Raw genomic sequence first — 18,578 nt, 5'->3', positions numbered from 1 at the left:
GATTAGGGAAGGACGGGGAAGGAAGTCGGCCGTGCCCTTTGATAGGAACCGTCCCGCCATTTGCCTGGAGCGATTTTGGGAAATCACGGAAAACGTAAATCAGGACGGCCGGACGCGGAACTGAACCGTCGTCCTCCCGAATGCGAGTCCAGTGTGCTAACCACTGCGCCACTTCGCTCGGTCCACGAACTTGTAAGTCATTTTCAGTCAGGTGCCCGGATACTTTTGATCACATAGTGCAATTCTGCCCAAAGTCACTGTGGACGTGTAACACGATGGGAAGGTCGTGGCACCCCTATTACTCACATTTCATCCTTTCTTTCGACGCCTCTGCGGTGAAGGTCAGTACCGTGATGCCACGTGGTTTTCTTATGAACAGCCTACGAAAACGTTTCAGACACACCGCCACTTAGAATCGACACATAAACGCATCAGGGTGTGGGGTAAATGACGTCAATGAAACCACCCCTCTCTTTGAACCGTTAATTCTCATACATTTTGCTGTCGAAAACGAGTTTTCATTGCGACGAACAACAGCACGATGTTATTGACAACTTCTGGCGCGGCTGACACCTTCGAAAGTTTCAACCCCTTCTCTGAGGCCAGCTGGCACAATGAAAGTGCTCACCTCTCTGGAGTGCAGTGCGAACGCAATTTTTGCTCTAGTGTACAAGGTGGAACCACTTGGCACAGTTCAAAACCATCCGAAGAGTTCTTACGCTTCATTAGCCCTACTGTTTCGCGCCTGCCTGTGACATGATTACGTGGGAAGGGGTTCGAAATCGACACATGCGTGTATAAGATGGCAAAGAGCCCCTCTGAGAACACCCCCCGCCCCTCCACCAACTCAGTTCGGTAACACCCCCGGTGCCACCCGCCTGCCTTTGTTGAACACCTTAAAAATGTACGTGTACTGAGACAGCACATGACGAGAGTCCTAGGTGATTGCAGGCTGCCCACGCTGCAGCTCTTGTGCCTGCTAGTAGACATCCGGAATCTGAGGGTTGTCAAAGGTGTTTCCTGCTTGTAAGTGCCTAGCCCTTAGTCATAGGTTGTCTCTGGACAGGTAAATTTTTATAGCGCTCAACAACGACGGGCCTGTGGCACCGAGGTTATTGCCGAATTGGGAGGGGGGGGGGGGTCTCAAAGGGGTATTTTGACGTTTTATTCACGCATGTGTCAATATCGCTCGTGATCACGCCACATGAGGCTGCGAAACAAAAGGACTGAAAAAGAATAAACACCTTTTGCTACTTCGGATCACGTTCAGATTCCTTCGAATGCTCTTGAACGGTCCCTAGTGGTTCCACCTTCAACACCTGCGATTTTCATCTGTTTCCAAAACCTAAAGAACATCTTCTAGGACTTCAATTAGATAGTGATGAAGCGGTGCAAGTAGAGGTGAGCTTGCGCCTCCGTCAACAAAGTCAAATACTCTACAGTGACGGTGTTAACAAACTGGTCTCTCGTTGGGAGAAATGTGTTCTTCGCCAGGGTAACTATGCCGAGAAATAAATATGTAGAGGAAATACGTACAATTTCACATAAAAAAATTTGGAGGCATTACTTTACACCACACCCTCGTTCTAGGACGAGCTGAAGAAACGACACGTTTCACAAAAAGTTATGGAACGATACTGCACGTCATGTATCCAGGAAAGAGGAAGGTATGGATGGAATAACCATTGAAGAGTTCCTTATTTCTAGTTATCTGCTGGATAGGAGTTAAGTAACTTAACAGCGCATCATTGAGCTTTTGCACCCATGAAGTCTACATCTACATCGACATGATTACTCTGCAATTCACATTTAAGTGCCTGGCAGAGGGTTCATCGAACCACAATCATACTATCTCTCTACCATTCCACTCCCGAACAGCGCGCAGGAAAAACGGACACCTAAACCTTTCTGTTCGAGCTCTGATTTCTCTTATTTTATTTTGATGATCATTCCTACCTATGTAGGTTGGGCTCAACAAAATATTTTCGCATTCGGAAGAGAAAGTTGGTGACTGAAATTTCGAAAATAGATCTCGCCGCGACGAAAAACGTCTTTGCTTTAATGACTTCCATCCCAACTCGCGTATCATATCTGTCACTCTCTCTCCCCTATTACGTGATAATACAAAACGAGCTGCCCTTTTTTGCACCCTTTCGATGTCCTCCGTCAATCCCACCTGGTAAGGATCCCACACCGCGCAGCAATATTCTAACAGAGGACGAACGAGTGTAGTGTAAGCTGTCTCTTTCGTGGACTTGTTGCATCTTCTAAGTGTCCTGCCAATGAAACGCAACTTTTGGCTCGCCTTCCCCACAATATTATCTATGCCACATCGAATTCCAACGGATTTCTTTTGGAACTTATGTGGATCCCCTCACACTTTTCGTTATTTAGCGTCAATTGCCACCTGCCACACCATACAGCAATCTTTTCTAAATCGCTTTGCAACTGATACTGGTCTTCGGATGACCTTACTAGACGGTAAATTACAGCATCATCTGCGAACAACCCTTAGATAACTGCTCAGATTGTCACCCAGGTCATTTATATAGATCAGGAACAGCAGAGGTCCCAGGACGCTTCCCTGGAGAACACCTGATATCACTTCAGTTTTACTCGATGATTTGCCATCTATTACTGCGAACTGCGACCTTCCTGACAGGAAATCACGAATCCAGCTTCATTAGAAGTCGCTTGTGAGGAACGGTGTCGAAAGCTTTCCGGAAATCTAGAAATACGGAATCAACTTGAGATCCCCTGTCGATAGCGGCCATCACTTCGTGCGAATAAAGAGCTAGCTGCGTTGCACAAGAACGATGTTTTCTGAAACCATGCTGATTGCGTATCCTTCGAGGTGATTCATAATGTTTGAATACAGTATATGCTCCAAAACCCTACTGCAAACCGACGTCAATGATATAGGTCTGTAGTTCGATGGATTACTCCTACTACCCTTCTTAAACAGGTTTTCAAATCATGTACATTATACTGAGACACTGAAATGGTTGTGTGTGGAATACAGAAATATATGAAAGAGTATCGAGCATCAGCTTAAAGTATTCATTTTGTCTAAGCTGCGTATCTATTAACAATTAAGTCACAAAGATTATCTCTGATGTCAGGTCCGCTTATCGTTTAAACAATCCAGAAGATAATTTTTCTACCCTGCATACTTTCCTTGTGAAATACTAGAGTGTGTGTAGTTTCATATGCACTGTAGTTGCAAGGGCGTCACTAAAACGCTTTTAAAACTACATTTAGCTAACAAACAAAAGAAAATGAAAATAGGAACACAATGGAGAATGTGAAAATCAGATGTTAAAGACGTATGTCGGGGCATGATAACATAGGAGTCAAAACACGGCATTTGCTTGCTGTAATGCGCTGGAGACGTAGACAACGCAAGGACTGCCGACGGCTATAGTCCTCATCCAATCCCATTTGGTAGCAGAACAGTAATTTTCTGGGAATTGTGTGGTACAAAGGCTGGAATATTCTTCTTTGTCAGTGATCTTGCTAAGATCGTGGCTCTTAGCTCTTTGTAACCAAAACTCGTATGTAGAGGGAGATACCAGTTCATTTTCCTACTCACTGCGAAACCCTAAAAGAAATTACAGGCATGTAGTAGAATCATATGTCAATAACAACAAAAACACGCTATTGTTAGTATCTTCTGAGTTGCCGGCTCTTATTTAAAAATTGCTTGTCTGTAATTTGTGACTGTTCAACAGTACTCGCAACGTTTCCATCGAATATGCAGACAGATGACAGTTAGTCTAATTTTATACTGCCCCAGACATATAGATCTAAATGAAAATTATGCGATGCCATTCGTCAGCATTCCATACGTTTCTGTTAGGGCACCACTCCAAACAATGCCCATACAGTTTACGGTTATTCAAGAGTCTTTATTTCAGTAGCTCTTGTGTAGGACTGTAAAGTTTTCTGGAGTTTAGTACTGACGTCCAAATTATAAACGCAGGAATAACGCATATTGTATTATTCACATGAAAACAATCCCCCTTCGCCGACGTCGTAATTGGTACACTGGAGACTTCAAAACGCACATGCGGGCTCCTCAGTTATACACCTACTCCACTATTGAGTTCTTATACCACTGAAATTTCGTACGTGCAAGGAAATTACATAATTCGACCTTATCGCCTTATGCAGACCATCAACGCTTTCTCTTCTAAAAACTACCACTATAATGAAATTAGATAAATTTTGTACTTACGAGCTGCCGTCCACCAAGTTTCCAAGGCATTTACCACGTTTTTGCACATCGTTGGGCAACTGCTAGACTTATCTCTACCTTTTATTTAATCTTGCATCATGCTTCACCGGGGACAAAATAGCAGGGATTACCTTCCGCTGTTCAACAACGGAAAAAAAGAGGAAGGTCCCTCGGTTTCAGACATAGAACGATAGAGATCAGTTGGAAAATAATCTGGGAAGAAATCACTATTAGCTTTTTAAAGTAATCATTTGCCAATTCTTCAGAAATAATCGATGAAATGGATAGAAAACACAAATAAGAATGATTTGACCTGAAAGTGAACCAGGGTGTTCCAGTATGTGGGTGTAGGTCGAACTTCACCAGGGTGTTCCAGAATGTGGGTGTAGGTCGAAATTCAGCTTTACTTTATTCCGTCACCCTGGCAGTTAACAAGATGATGTTACACATGCGTAAAATAAGTTGGAAGTAGAGCTTTTGTGCGCAATGCAAGAATGCTAGGTGCGCCTCATCAACTACTTTTAGACTGAAACGTCCTGTGTGCCAGACCGAGAGTAGAACTCAGGACCCTTGCCTATCACGGGCAAGTGCTCTACCACCTGAGCTACCTAAGCACGACTCAGGACCCGTCCTCACAGCTTTAGTTCCGCCAGTACCTCGTCTCCTACCGTCCAAACTTCACGGAAGCTCTCCTGCGAACCTTGCAAGACTGGCACTGCTAGAAGGAAGGATGTTTGGAAGATAAGAGACGAGTTACTGGCGGAACTAAAGCTGTGAGGACGGGTTGTGAGTCGTGATTGGGTAGCTCAGTTGGTAGAGCACTTGCCTGCGAAAGGCAAAGGTACCAATATCGAGTCTCACAGTTTTAATCTTCCCGGTCGTTTCATATCAGCGCACACTCCACTGCAGAGTGAAAATTTCATTCTGAAAACATCCCCCAGGCTCTGGCTAACACATTTCTCCGCAATATCGTTTCTTCCAGGACTGCTAGTCTTGCAGTGTCCGCAGGAGAGCTTCTGTGAAGTTTGGAGTTAAGAGACGAGGTACTGGCGGAACTAAAGCTGTGAGGAAGGTCCGTCAGTCATACTTGGGGTCTTACTTGGTAGCGCACTTGCCTGCGAAAGGAAAGGTACCGAGTTTGAACATGCAGCGGGCCTGGGTTCGATTCCAGGCCATATTGGGGATTTTCTCCGTTCGTGGACTAGGTGTTGTGTTGTCCTAATCATCATTTCATCCTCATCACCGCCACGCAAGTCGCCCAATGTGGCGTCGACTGAAATCAAACTTGCACTCGGCGGCCAAACTCCCCCCGACGGGGCCTCCTGGCCAACAATGCCTTACGCTCATTTCCATTTTCAACTACGAGAGGCTATGTTGCGTGGTGCTCCCGACAAAACGATGGTGCGGTGACGGACTCCCTCTTGAGTTTTACAAAAGGTTTCTTGATCTTATGGGCCCAATGTTGGTGAGGATGTACAGAGAACTCCTGAACCCCGATTTTCTAGTACCATATGATTTCACTGAGGGCCTCTTGATACCGTTGCCCAAACCCGAAGGAAGCTGTCGCCCACTTGATTTTCGACCATTGACAATGCTAAACACCGATTACAAACTGTTGACACGCATCCTCCGTGAGAGGCTCAAATATACGACAATGGCGGCCGTTCACGCTGATCAAACCTGCCTCGGAGGCAGCACTAATGTGTTTACGACTCTTAGCACCTATAGAAACGTTGTGGCGCTGACGCAAACTTGCCGCCTCCGCAGCGCTCTTGTTACGCTGTATTTTGACCATGATTTCGATAGCGTCGAACATGGTTTCCAGCAGTTATGGAACACAAAACATCGGTATCCCGCACATGACGGGATCTGTTGTGTTTCGTTTGATACATGGGCTGTCACGAGGATTGTAGTAAACGGCTATCGGTCCGCCCCCCGTCCGTATCAACAGGTCCGGCAGACAGGATTGTCCTCTTTCTGCCGTGTTATTCCCCATTGCTCTCGAACCAGCTCTTCACGGACTGCAGGGATGCTTGGGAGGTCTTAGCCTCAGTTCCGTGACCTTTCGATGTGGCGCACACGCTGATGATGTGATGTTCTTAGCATGGACTGGTGATGAGATACGAACGGTGCTTTCCTGGCTCCAACAATACGGTGGTGGCAGGTAGTGTGATCAACCTCCGGAAATCATGCTGCAGAACTGGATGTACCGGTGACAAAGGTCCCGATACTCAAATGTTTAGGGATACCGCTCCATCGACAAATATAACGTACGGCGGCTCGTCTCAACAAATTTAGATTGTTGGATATTTTGCAAATCACTCAGCACTTCAATGTGTACATGGCCTCTCAAACTTAACCATGACGCTCATGTATTACCGATGACAGACACTATGGCTTCTAGGATACAGGCAGTGTTTGGACACGTGGTGAAAACGCTGGTGCAGTTTTTAAAGATCCGTTTTCTACCCTTGCTTTACCCTTCCACAACGGAGGTGCTGGACTCGCTCACGTCAAGCGCAGAGCGTTGGAGCTGTACCTTCGCTCAATGCGGCGACTCTGGCTTTCTCCAATAGACAATATTCCTGGCATCCTGATAGCACAGGTGGCTCCACACATGCTGTGCCCACCGGTACCTGTTGGACATTTATTCCCCTCGCTGTCACATACTAGCACATTTTTCGTGGAGCACAGCCTTGTGTTGGGAGTTTTACCGGAGACACGGAATCCGGCAGCAAAGATTTATTATAGTGTCCTGGACGCGGGTTTGGCGAGCCATCCACGCGCTCTTCCTGTCTCCTTTATTTCGTGAGATATTTGGCCCGATCACTATCAATGGACCACCCTGTATATACCACATGTTTCAGTGACAAAGATCCTGATCATCTGTGTTCTTGTTCGTGGCTTACGCATTAGCGAAACGATGTCCGAATTGCATGGAATATTTGGGGAACGAGTGATAACACGGACCCCACAAGCTTCATGTATGTTTTTATTTTCGACAGGCTATTTCTCTAGCACACTACACTTTACTCTTAACCTCTTGATTTATGCCGTTAGAGCACTAAGAGCGAAACAGAGTTGTTGCGGTACTGTTACGAAGACAAATCTGATAATCGCCATAGCGGATGAGCCCTCACACAGTGTCCGTGAATCCCACAAGCAGAGACTGCCTGTTGAATCTGATTCTTGCACGACTATGCAAATTCAAAAGAAATTCAACATTAGTATACAATTGCCATTTCAAAAATTTATGAGTAAGGGAGAAATTATTCATTTATCGCATCTAGTTTCTTTGAAACTGGTAGGGACAAACGATTGGCTGCTTCTTGCACCCAGACTTAATCCAAGCCTCTCAGAGTTGGTGAAATTCCTTTCAGTGTGAGAAATCCCCAGCGCCGATCCTCTCTATCGAAGATCCAACACTTAATAGGAAGAAAGAGGGATTGTGTTAAAGTCCTTCGTCGTTATGTTTTGATGCTTTATTCACATTGTTGACGACTCGTGAGCGGTGCAGATAGGACTACTAATGAGTGTCTTAGTGTGGCCAGGGTCGCAATAAATTAAAAGAAGCAGCGACAGAGAGCTATAGCGCTACGTACTATTATTGTCTTTGCTCAGTATTGCGTTAGCATTGGCTCCCTTAGTGGAATAATCATCTGTCGTAAATATATCAGTGAAATACTACAAAGGTGTGATGAACACGACACATTTAATACTTATAATTAGTGACATCTAGTGACAGTATTACAGATGAAGCGTCGTACAGCCGTTAGCGCTCCCTCCGACAAGATGTTGATGGAAGTACTCACAAAGAAGTAAGGTGGCACGTACACCTCGTACAGACTGCTGCTGATACCGTCGACCGAGGGAACACTCCTGACGCGCAGGTTCCTGTTGGTAGTACCCACCACTGCCGACAGATACCAGCACACGAAGATGAGCAGCACAGCGGCCGTTGCATTGTGGTGCCGCGTTGTGGCGAGGGCCTGAACTCGATTGCGGCGCCGTTCTGGATTCATCGCTACGTAAATCCGCCAGCACCGTCTGAAACAGGAACGCCGTATTACGTGACCATTACTTCAAATTACATGAAAGGCGCGAGGAGAAAATGCAGTTCTCTTCCAGACTGAGGAACGTGCTTTACATTTTGAAGTGGGCTATTATTTCTCATTTCCGTTTTATGAAAGGATGTTGGAACACACAGAACGAGTTCAACTCCAGCATATCTCAACCGTTAAAATATCATAACGCATGCTTCATCCGCAAATGCCTCAAGCGCTCGAGGACCTTCGTTTTATCCGCAAATAAATGGAGATACTAAACATAAGTCGCTTGTGTAATTAATGCGATTTTTTTTCAGTATGTTTCGTTTTAGCTAAGGAGGCCGCATGGCAGTAAGGTATAGGACGTAAGAACAGTGTGACACGAAAACATTTCTGTAATCGTAAGACTGTACCTAAGGCAGCGCTCACTTGTACCAACACTGAAGAAGCAACTACGCTACTGGTCACTCTCAAGTGAGTGTATCCTGTCATAAGATCTCCGCGGTTTATTCTTGGAATGTGTATTACCGAAACAAATGAAGGTATGCAAACGAACAAGTATTTTACAGTGTAGTTTAGATGCATTACTCTGTGTTCTGTAACGTTAGAGGAGTACATACAGACTTGTAGAGGTTTCTGCAGTCGAATGTCATTAAAGACCTGAAGATGAGTAGTAGCGTTATAGCGTTTGATAACGTTTGCTGTGACATCTTTCGGGAAAAGAGGAAGCAGTTAAAAGCGTAAAACGACTTGCACCGTCACATTCATTGCCTCGTAAACACCTCAGCACACAGTTTGGGCTGTCGTAGCGTCTTCAGGCTGTACTTCAAAGTGGCTCTGAGCACTGTGGGACTTAACATCTGAGGTCATCAGTCCCCTAGACTTAGGACAACTTAAACCTAACTAACCTAAGCACATCACCCACATCCATGCACGAGGCAGGATTCGAACCTGCGACCGTAGCAGTCGCACGGTTCCGGACTGAAGCACCTAGAACCGCTTGGCCACAGCGGCCGGCCAGCCTGCCTGTACTCACTGGATTTTTTTCTCAATATGTTTGCGAACATTAACAAGCATTGCAACACTGTATTCTGCTTTACAATGGCTCTTGCATTCTGTCAAAAGATAATCATTGTATTTAAAAAATTGTTGCAAATATGTTAAAAATTCAGCCTCTTTCCTCATCTTCATCCATATGTGTTTTTGTGCGCTTACAGCAGATACGTCAACTGCACATACGGTTCACGTCCACGCTGTCGCGGCATGCTACCAGTGTTAAAGACTGCGATGGAGCTCCGTATGCCACGGCAAACTGGCTGACACTGACGGCGGCGGTGCACAAATGCTGCGCAGCTAGCGCCATTCGACGGCCAACACCGCGGTTCCTGGTGTGTCTGCTGTGCCGTGCGTGTGATCATTGCTTGTACAGCCCTCTCGCAGTGTCCAGAGCAAGTATGGTGGGTCTGACACACCGGTGTCAATGTGTTCTTTTTTCCATTTCCAGGAGTGTATATGATTATATGTGACTTTGCCAACGGTCTTGCCATAGTGGCAACAGCGGTACCCGTCAGAACACCGAAGTTAAGTGCTTTCAAGCTTGGCTAACACTCGGGTGGTTAACCGTCTGGGTCTGCCGAGCACTGTTCACAAGTGTGGTGTTAACAGCCATGTGAGATCACCTAAGGAGCTACGTGAATAAGACGTAACGGCTCTGGTCACGAAAAGTGACAATAGTGGGGAGATTGGTGTGCTGACCACATGCCCCTCCATATCCATAGCCAGTGACGCCTATCGGCTGAAAATGATACGACGATCGGTTGGTAACGTTGGATCTTCTTAGGTCTTTTAAGATAGAGATACGTTACTTTAATATTACCACACCTGATGTTTCAACGTTGCTTGTAGCACACGTAAGTGACTATTATAAATTGCTTTGTTGTTTGCCCCTCTGCACCAATGTTCTTGGCCCCCTCCCCCTCCCACATTCCCCATGGCCCTCTTTTCCATAAGCCCTACATGTATGACACAATACTGTCTTATAATTTTTTTTGTTTACAGCCTGTTTTGGTCATTGACCATCCTCACGACAGAAAAACGTTTACGATGGCAACATCACAAGACATAGACTGTATGTCTTGAAGTGTGAAGAACAACTTGGTCATACTTGAATACATGTCGTCATGTGATGTTGATGCTACAAATTTTTTTCTACCGTGAGGATGGTCAATGACCGAAACCAGTTGCAAACAAATAATTTTATGAGATAGCGTTGTGTCACGAATTTCTACAACTATACATTTGTGCTGTTAATGGTCGTCCTGAAACAATGTGTTACATCATACTCATGGTTCAGCTCTCTAATTATTTCGCAAACTGCAAATGTTCCATTGTACTATACACCCTAGTATAACGCCTAGGGCTTACTTACCTGTTAAAATCCACTGTTTTTTGAGGACTTGCTGATTCTATCATGAAGATTTGTAGACTATTGTGATGTGTCTGATAGGTTTATTCTTTCTAATGTCATGTCCGTTTCCTTCCGTTTTAAGCAGCGAAATTGCAGCACTGTTCGTCTTGTGGGCAGTATTTTTCTGTGAAGACATTCTGTACATAATTTTGCAATTTCGAAGTATGTTACTTCTCCTCTAGTTTTGATGATATTTACTCGAGCCCAACTATCACTACCTCCAGTGAATTATGGCATATTGAATTCCCACCCAGTAAGAGGGGCGTCCCAACGTTTGCTTTTCGTATGGTCACCCAGGGGACGTGTCAAGCGTGAGTCATCAGCTGCAGCATTGAGTCAATCTGTGGAGATCCAAAGGGGAAGAACACGATAAGAGAGCAACAGAGACGAGAGTATATGGACAGAGCTGTGACTTCCCTTGGCCAGCAGTGGGACCACCTGGTGCAGAGTCCAGTCTCAAATAGCAGCCAGCAACAGCAACTTGTTATCAACATGAGTCATCGGTTCCTGGTTCGAGTGGGCAGACAATGCCTGGCGCTTTGGCTGCAGTAAGATTATACTGGCAGTACAGACGTTAGTTGTACCTGTGGTGTGTGCTCTTGAACGGCAGGCACTAGAAGAGTGTCATGACAGTGATGATCGACAAGAACACTGGTTTTGTAGACACATGTGGTCTGACTGTGACTCACCTTTAGGCGGTTCTAGGAGCTGTAGGTTTCAGATTTTTCCTGTCCGTCTTAATGACGGCGCTGTTGCATAAATTACACGACTGGCCATTAAAATTGCTACACCAAGAAGAAATGAAGATGATAAACGGGTTTTCATTGGACAAATATATTATACTAGAACTGGCATGTGATTACATTTTCACGCAATTTGGTCCCATAGATTCTGAGAAATCAATACCCAGAACAACCACCTCTGGCCGTAATAAGGGCCTTCATACGTCTTGGCATTGAGTCAAACAGAGCTTGGATGGCGTGTACAGGTACAGCTGCCCATGCAGCTTCAACACGATACCACAGTTCATCAAGAGTAGTGACTGGCGTATTGTGACGAGCCAGTTGCTAGGCCACCATTGACCAGTCGTTTTCAATTGGTGAGAGATCAGGAGAATGTGCTGGCCAGGGCAGCAGTCGAACATTTTCTGTGTCCAGAAAGGCCCGTACAGCATCTCGAGTGCTAGTGATACGAGGCCGTTGGGATCCAGCACAGCGTTCCTATTACCCTCCTGAACCCACCGATCCATATTCTGCTAACAGTCATTGGATCTCGACCAACGCGAGCAGCAATGTCGTGATACGATAAACCGCAATCGCGATAGGCTACAATCCGACCTTTATCAAAGCCGGAAACGTGATGGTACGCATTTCTCCTCCTTACACGAGGCATCACAACAACGTTTCACCAGGCAATGCCGGTCAACTGCTGTTTGTGTATGAGAAATCGGTTGGAAACTTCCCTCATGTCAGCACGTTGTAGGTGTCGCCAGCGGCGCCAACCTTGTGTGAATGCTCTGAAAAGCTAATCATTTGCATATCACAGCATCTTCTTCCTGTCGTTAAATTTCGTGTCTGTAGCACGTCATCTTCGTGGTGTAGCAATTTTAATGGCCAGTAGTGTATCTTAGTGACATCAGTGTCATGGGCTCCACATGAGAGTAAAATGTAAGAAATCTGCAGGCAGTTTTCCGACGCTGTCTGGAGAATAGCTTTCGCTGCAGACTGTAAAATTTAGGTTATTTTCCATAAAGATGAATTTTTGAGACTTAGCAAATATGGCCTAATTCCTACAGACGAAGAAGCCAAAGCTATCATTAATGTGCCTGCGCCCAAGAGCCTGAAGGAGCTCCAGACTATCGTGGCCGAGCAGTGTTTTCCTCACAGGGTTGCCATTTGGGGCCAGTCTTTCGGCCGGCAGCCGGTGTGGCTGCCGGGTGTAATGGTGGGTTACAGACGATGGCATTTGTTTTTCATGGAGTTTGGTCAGGAGCAGCTGACTGTCATTCCAGTCAGTTGCATCTGAGACCTGTTGGACCTTCAACACAGCCCTCTCAAAGCCAGCCAGGCGACAGCATCAGTCACTGCGTTGTTTGTATGGGAATGAGCCAGTTGTGGCAGCGTGCTCACCCGCTGCTGCCCCTCCGCCATCTTACCTGCAGCTGCTGAGTAGTGCGCCGGTGGGACTAGCCCATGCAATTTGAACCACAACCCTCCTTCCTCCACTCACCAGTGGGCGAGTTCTCTCCTCCACCGATGTCAGCAGACCAACTGTTACCGCAGCCTCAGCAATCTTCCACGTCTCCAGTGGAGCCTTCCTTAAATTTTTCACACTAGCATACTCTCCCACTGAAATACTGTTCCTCATTAGCATTCCACTGGTTGCAGCCCACTGTCTATGATCACTTACTTTTAATGAATTGATGTCAGTGTGTAGGTTCATCCCTGCCACTGGTTAACCCTTGTTCCAATCTCCGAGTGGTGTAATTCCCACATATCATATGAGAGAACTTTGAGTATTCCGAAATAATAGGACAGAATACTAGCAGCAGTGAAAATTAGTGTCAGGTCTGGAGGTGTGTGCTGACTATATAATGGTTAAAGTGAATGCACCCCATGAAATGAAATGAAATGTCATGTGACGAGGGCCTCCTGTCGGGTAGACCGTTCGCCTGGTGCAAGTCTTTCGATTTGACGCCACTTCGGTGACTTGCGCGTCGATGGGGATGAAATGATGATGATTAGGACAACACAACACCCAGTCCATGAGCGGAGAAAATCTCCGACCCAGCCGGGAATCGAACCCGGGCCCTTTGGATTGACAGTCTGTCGCGCTGACCACTCAGCTACCGGGGGCGGACAATGCACCCCATAAAGCAAAGTTTGAATCTCAGTTTGGTCTGAATTTTCATTTGTCTCAGCATGTTTTCCTACTATCGTCTTTTAGTGATATTTATTGTCGCTTATCAGTTTCTGTAACTCTTGACTCTTTGTCATTACAATACAAGCACTCTGATCAATATGAATGATTTCGTTGGAAGTATCTTTTATTTCTTTTTAAAACAAATCTTACTATTTTGCCCAATATCCACTTAGTGTCTTTCTCTGTAATGAAAAATATACTGATTTAAGGTGTATTTGTCATTTGTTTTTCCGACCCACTTTTAACGACCATCATTTGATGCTGTTTAGCTTTTCTTCCAACTTCACTAAGCTTGCTTTAGATCTTACAGTTATGGAATTTTTCTTTAAATAAATGTCATACATTCAGTTGCGTTTATGTCACTATAATTTTGCCACCCCTACCAATATTAATACGAAAGCATATTGATTGTGAACTGGATATATCACCTTTATAGTGCTCTTATTTGAGTTCTTTGATCATTTGTGTAATGTTAGGAGCATTCACATTACGTAAGCACGTGCATGAGACATCAGCCAAGTCATACTTAGTGATGAAAAGAGCAAGTACATGTGGCTAACAGAATAAGAGTGGAATTTAAATATATATTACAACTACAGTTCTGAAATGTGAAGTTGTTACCACAATTTGTGTATAATTAATTAAATACGTCTCTTTTGATATTTTAGCATGTATAAAAGAACTGCTTATTAATGTTTGTGACCCTGCATATGCCATTTTGTACTTTTTATTTGCACAAAGTTTTAGTTTTTGTATGATCTTACCTGACTGCAGAAGGAAATTTTAGTGAAAGAATGTGCAAAATGCAGTACCTTCTTCTTGAGCACTGAATCCCATATTCTTTATGTTAAAGTGTGTCTGGATCTGTCTTCTACAGTTGAACTGATGGTTCTTTAAGCATTCAAATAATGTCCTGTTTTACCTACATCATGGTAGTAAATCTCATGGTGGAAAATCTTTACTGAGTGCTTTACTCCTTTCATGCTGATATCACTGTAAAAATTCGTTGCAATAGCTTTTCTGGAAAGATGATTAAATTAAACAAGAGACCCACAGTAAGACTTATTATTAGCTGTAAATTATTATTGCTCTCTTTGCTTTTCTGTACTAACTGTTAACAGACAGAAGAAGTACTGGTTGTACAATCTTGATCAACCATGTTGGGCACTTTATCAGGTACTGAAATAACTTTAGTACTTGTTTCAGTATTTTACTTGTCATATTTGCCTCTTTCTTCCACCCTCGACATCCTACCCCAAATGCTAATTTTATCAGTTCTTCACACACAGTTCCAAGACATCCATATCCAGCTCTGTCCTCTGGCTGCTACCATCTGACTCATAGTAACGTGACATCCTATTAACCGAGTGCCTCTGTCTACTTTCCACACCGTGATCAAGAGAAGAGCACGTAAAGGTTGACAGCAACAAAACATGAGCCTTTCATGTTATCATCAGAGGAGAAGAATACTCTCCTTGACAGTACCTTTTCTTTACAGTACTTTTATAATCATTCAGCTGCATCAAAGAGGCAGGTGCACGTTCAGATATTCATCTATATAAAGAATTTTAATCATCTGTCCATTAATAAAAGTACGAAGTAACATCTGCAGTGTCCGAGGATGCAGCCACCTTCCAGTACAACCTTCTCCAGATGCATGCATCATAATATTGCAACATCCATTTCAGCTCACTGTAAGTCCTGTATTGCGATATAAGAACACAAAAACTAGGGATTTTGTCACGGTACATACATTCACTAATCATGTAACAAAGACCCTCAGCTATTGTGGAAAACTGTGTTAAGAGCAAAACAAGTTGACTTTACAAGAACTCTGAAGTACATCATGGTTTAGGCTTGGGGACAATGTTATATCACCATCTTGCTAATTGTGTAAAATAAAAAATTTCTTTAATTAATACATCTGCTCAAAGAGCGTAAAATTAAACATCCATGTACATAAACCTAATGTGGGAAAACTTGAGTATACATAATTATGGAATGTATTTTCCTACAAGGGTGCGTATTACGTGTGTACAAATCTAGCGAACGCGCTCCTCGCATGCAACTTTTCACACACCACTGCTCTCCAGCGTCATGCAATCGCATGCGCACCCTTAATTTAACCCTACTGTTTGCTACTATAATGCAAATGAAATTATGTATCTGGTACATTTCCGCAACCACGTGTAATGATACTTGTAAATCCTACGTCACACAGCGTAGGACGCTACATAGTGTCACCTAAATTATAAACAAGAAGTGTTTTTTTCCTTGTAGATTGCAAAGTAAATCACTCATAGAATCCGACTGCTGATATAATTAAGAAATTTTAGGCAGCTTCTTTATAACTTCCTTCTTCCGTTTATTTCTTCTTTTCATAGCTCCACTGAGGTAATCTCTATTCTTCCACTCATTTCTTCCACAATTAAATTTATTATCGAACAAATAATCACTAGATTTAGCATATAGATTGTTCTCATTAAACTGAAAACGAGAAATACCGTAATCGTTGTTGTCTGCTGACGTGCGCCGCGGGAAACCTGAGACGTTCAGTGCTGCCAATTTCTGGCTGTCCGGCTAATTAAGCGTTTAGAGTATGACCTAAGACCTAAGCGTTCACCTTGAGTGGGATTGTGAAAAACATTTTACGAAGTTTTGTTAACAAATGTCCGGACCCCTTTAGCCCGGGGGCCCTGTATCATTGATACGACTGACACGGCGGCAGCTACGCCCCTGATAATGGTACCAAGTACACCAAGGCGTTGTTTTGCCTCCTTTAATTACTTTAATTATTATTTTTTTTAGTTATAGCACATTTTATGATGTGTTAGAGCTTTATTGCCGGATTTGAATTAAGTGTTCTCAGTTCGTCTTTTTAGGATGATCTTAATTGGCTGTTTTAGTTATTCCAAAGACAAATACTCTTCAATCCTTTCTTCAACATTTTCCGTTTTTTAACTATTGTTGCTATGATAACATTATGATATGGTATACTGTTCAGTTCATCTTACAGTGTGTGGCAGAAAGTACTTCCAGCAGCACTATCATTTCTTCCTTTGTTTTTCTATTCTGAACATGCGTATGATACTACTTATATTTTCCACTTTATTTTACTACTATCGAAGGGAAGCATTTGCATGAGGTCGAATTTTCTGAGTTCACCGTTATGATCATTTCGTGAGATATATGTGGAGGGAGGAAGTAAATTGTTTGATTATTTCTGGAAGATAATGTCTTGAATGTATTACAGTAAACCCCTCCATGATGCACAACTCCTATCACGTAATTTCTGCTACTGAAGTTGAATGAGCATTATGGTAGTGTTCTCACGCTTACGAAAAAAATCAGTACGACAGGCACTAACATTCTTGGGATCATCTCTTTCTGCTCTATGAATCGTACCTGGCAATGGCGCAGATCTCTTCAAGGACGTTACGAAACAAAAAAATCGAGTTTGTTTGTAACCATAATGTTTGTTATCTCTCGAAGGTAATTTCAGACTAGTGGTACGAGGCATTTATGTCTACCGCTGGTAAAGAACGTTTATAATTTCCCAATCAATACTAGTGAAATTGAAACTGTCACAAAGTTTCGGTTTACAGAAGAATGTGAATGGTAGTCTTCAATTGAGGTTATTTAGTACTGACTTATCAACAGCTTATGAGAGAAACCAACAAGGAAAACTATTTAAACCCTCCTTCTCTGTCAGATATCACTTAAAGTGTATGATACTGCGCAAATCACGATAAACCCGAATGTTATTAATTAAAGGTATTTCACATATTTGACTCTCTGCAGCATTGTTAGAGCAATAGGCTATGCTGGGTACAATGGGTATGAGAAAAGTTTGTTAATTTAGTGACGAATTAAACGAAAGAGAGAGAGAGAATTTTAAACCACTCGTAATTGTTTCACGTGGATTGGTTGTTTTGGGGAAGGAGACCAGACAGCGTGGTCATCGGTCTCATCGGATTAGGGAAGGATGGGGAAGGAAGTCGGCCGTGCCCTTTCAGAGGAACCATCCCGGCATTTGCCTGGAGTGATTTAGGGAAATCACGGAAAACCTAAATCAGGATGGCCGGACGCGGGATTGAACCGTCGTCCTCCCGAATGCGAGTCCAGTGTCTAACCACTGCGCCACCTCGCTCGGTTGTTTCACGTGGAACACCGAGAGAGTAGATTTTATGAACAAAACTTCCTCAAGTCTCTATTTTGGTTTTTTATTTTCATACAGATGTTTGGGAGCGAAATTTCCGTCTTCAAGGTCTACGTGTTTTAATCAGGTCGTTCCTCATGAATTCAGTGATATGTGTGTGACATAGTTCAAACAACATCGGCGTCTTACGGAGTAGACTAACAGTGAAGAGGAGCGACAGGTCCACCAGACCATGAAAAAAAGTGTAAACCATAAGATGCTTTCACTTCAAACTACGTATAGGTATACAAAAAAGTGGAGTATAGATAGAAGATGAAGCTTATCCATAACATAACGGATAATGAACTTCCGGAGAACGTTAAATCATGTAAGTCTTTCGGGGTAAACCTAAGAAACGATGTGAAATGGGCTGATCACGTAAAATCAGTACTAAGGAAGGCGAATGGTAGACTGATATTAGTTGGAAGAGTTCTGGGAAAACGCACTGCATCCAGCATTTGGAGACCTTATTAAGTATGACCACAGACAACGGAAGACTTTAGAGATGCCCATATGAAAGTGTAACAAAACGTCTCGGGATATTAAATGGGGACCACTGGAACGAAGACAACGTATTTCTGGCGAACCCTGTTGGGTAAATTTAGGCAACGTGTATATGAAGAAAACTCTGCGACAATTATGCCACCGCCTACGTATAACTCGCGAAGGGATATGAGAAGAAGAGAAGGGATATAAGGTCACGTACAG

The 18,578-nt window shown here is 43.7% G+C and overlaps 1 protein-coding gene across 1 annotated transcript in view; it reads right to left on the bottom strand.

The window, feature by feature from the left end:
• The window catches only part of LOC126412819 (superoxide dismutase [Cu-Zn]-like), a 162,813-nt gene that overhangs the window by 126,492 nt on the left and 17,743 nt on the right, over nucleotides 1–18,578 (bottom strand). Inside the window, exon 2 of the mRNA XM_050082612.1 lies at nucleotides 8,050–8,284. Coding sequence (XP_049938569.1) covers nucleotides 8,050–8,259 — 210 coding nt within the window. The 5' untranslated portion in view covers nucleotides 8,260–8,284. The remainder of the gene's footprint in view (nucleotides 1–8,049; nucleotides 8,285–18,578) is intronic.

Source organism: Schistocerca serialis, chromosome 1 (assembly GCF_023864345.2).
Source record: "Schistocerca serialis cubense isolate TAMUIC-IGC-003099 chromosome 1, iqSchSeri2.2, whole genome shotgun sequence".
NCBI lineage: Eukaryota > Metazoa > Arthropoda > Insecta > Orthoptera > Acrididae > Schistocerca > Schistocerca serialis.
Note: the sequence above shows the minus strand (reverse complement) of the source record. Positions and strands in the feature narration are given on the sequence as shown.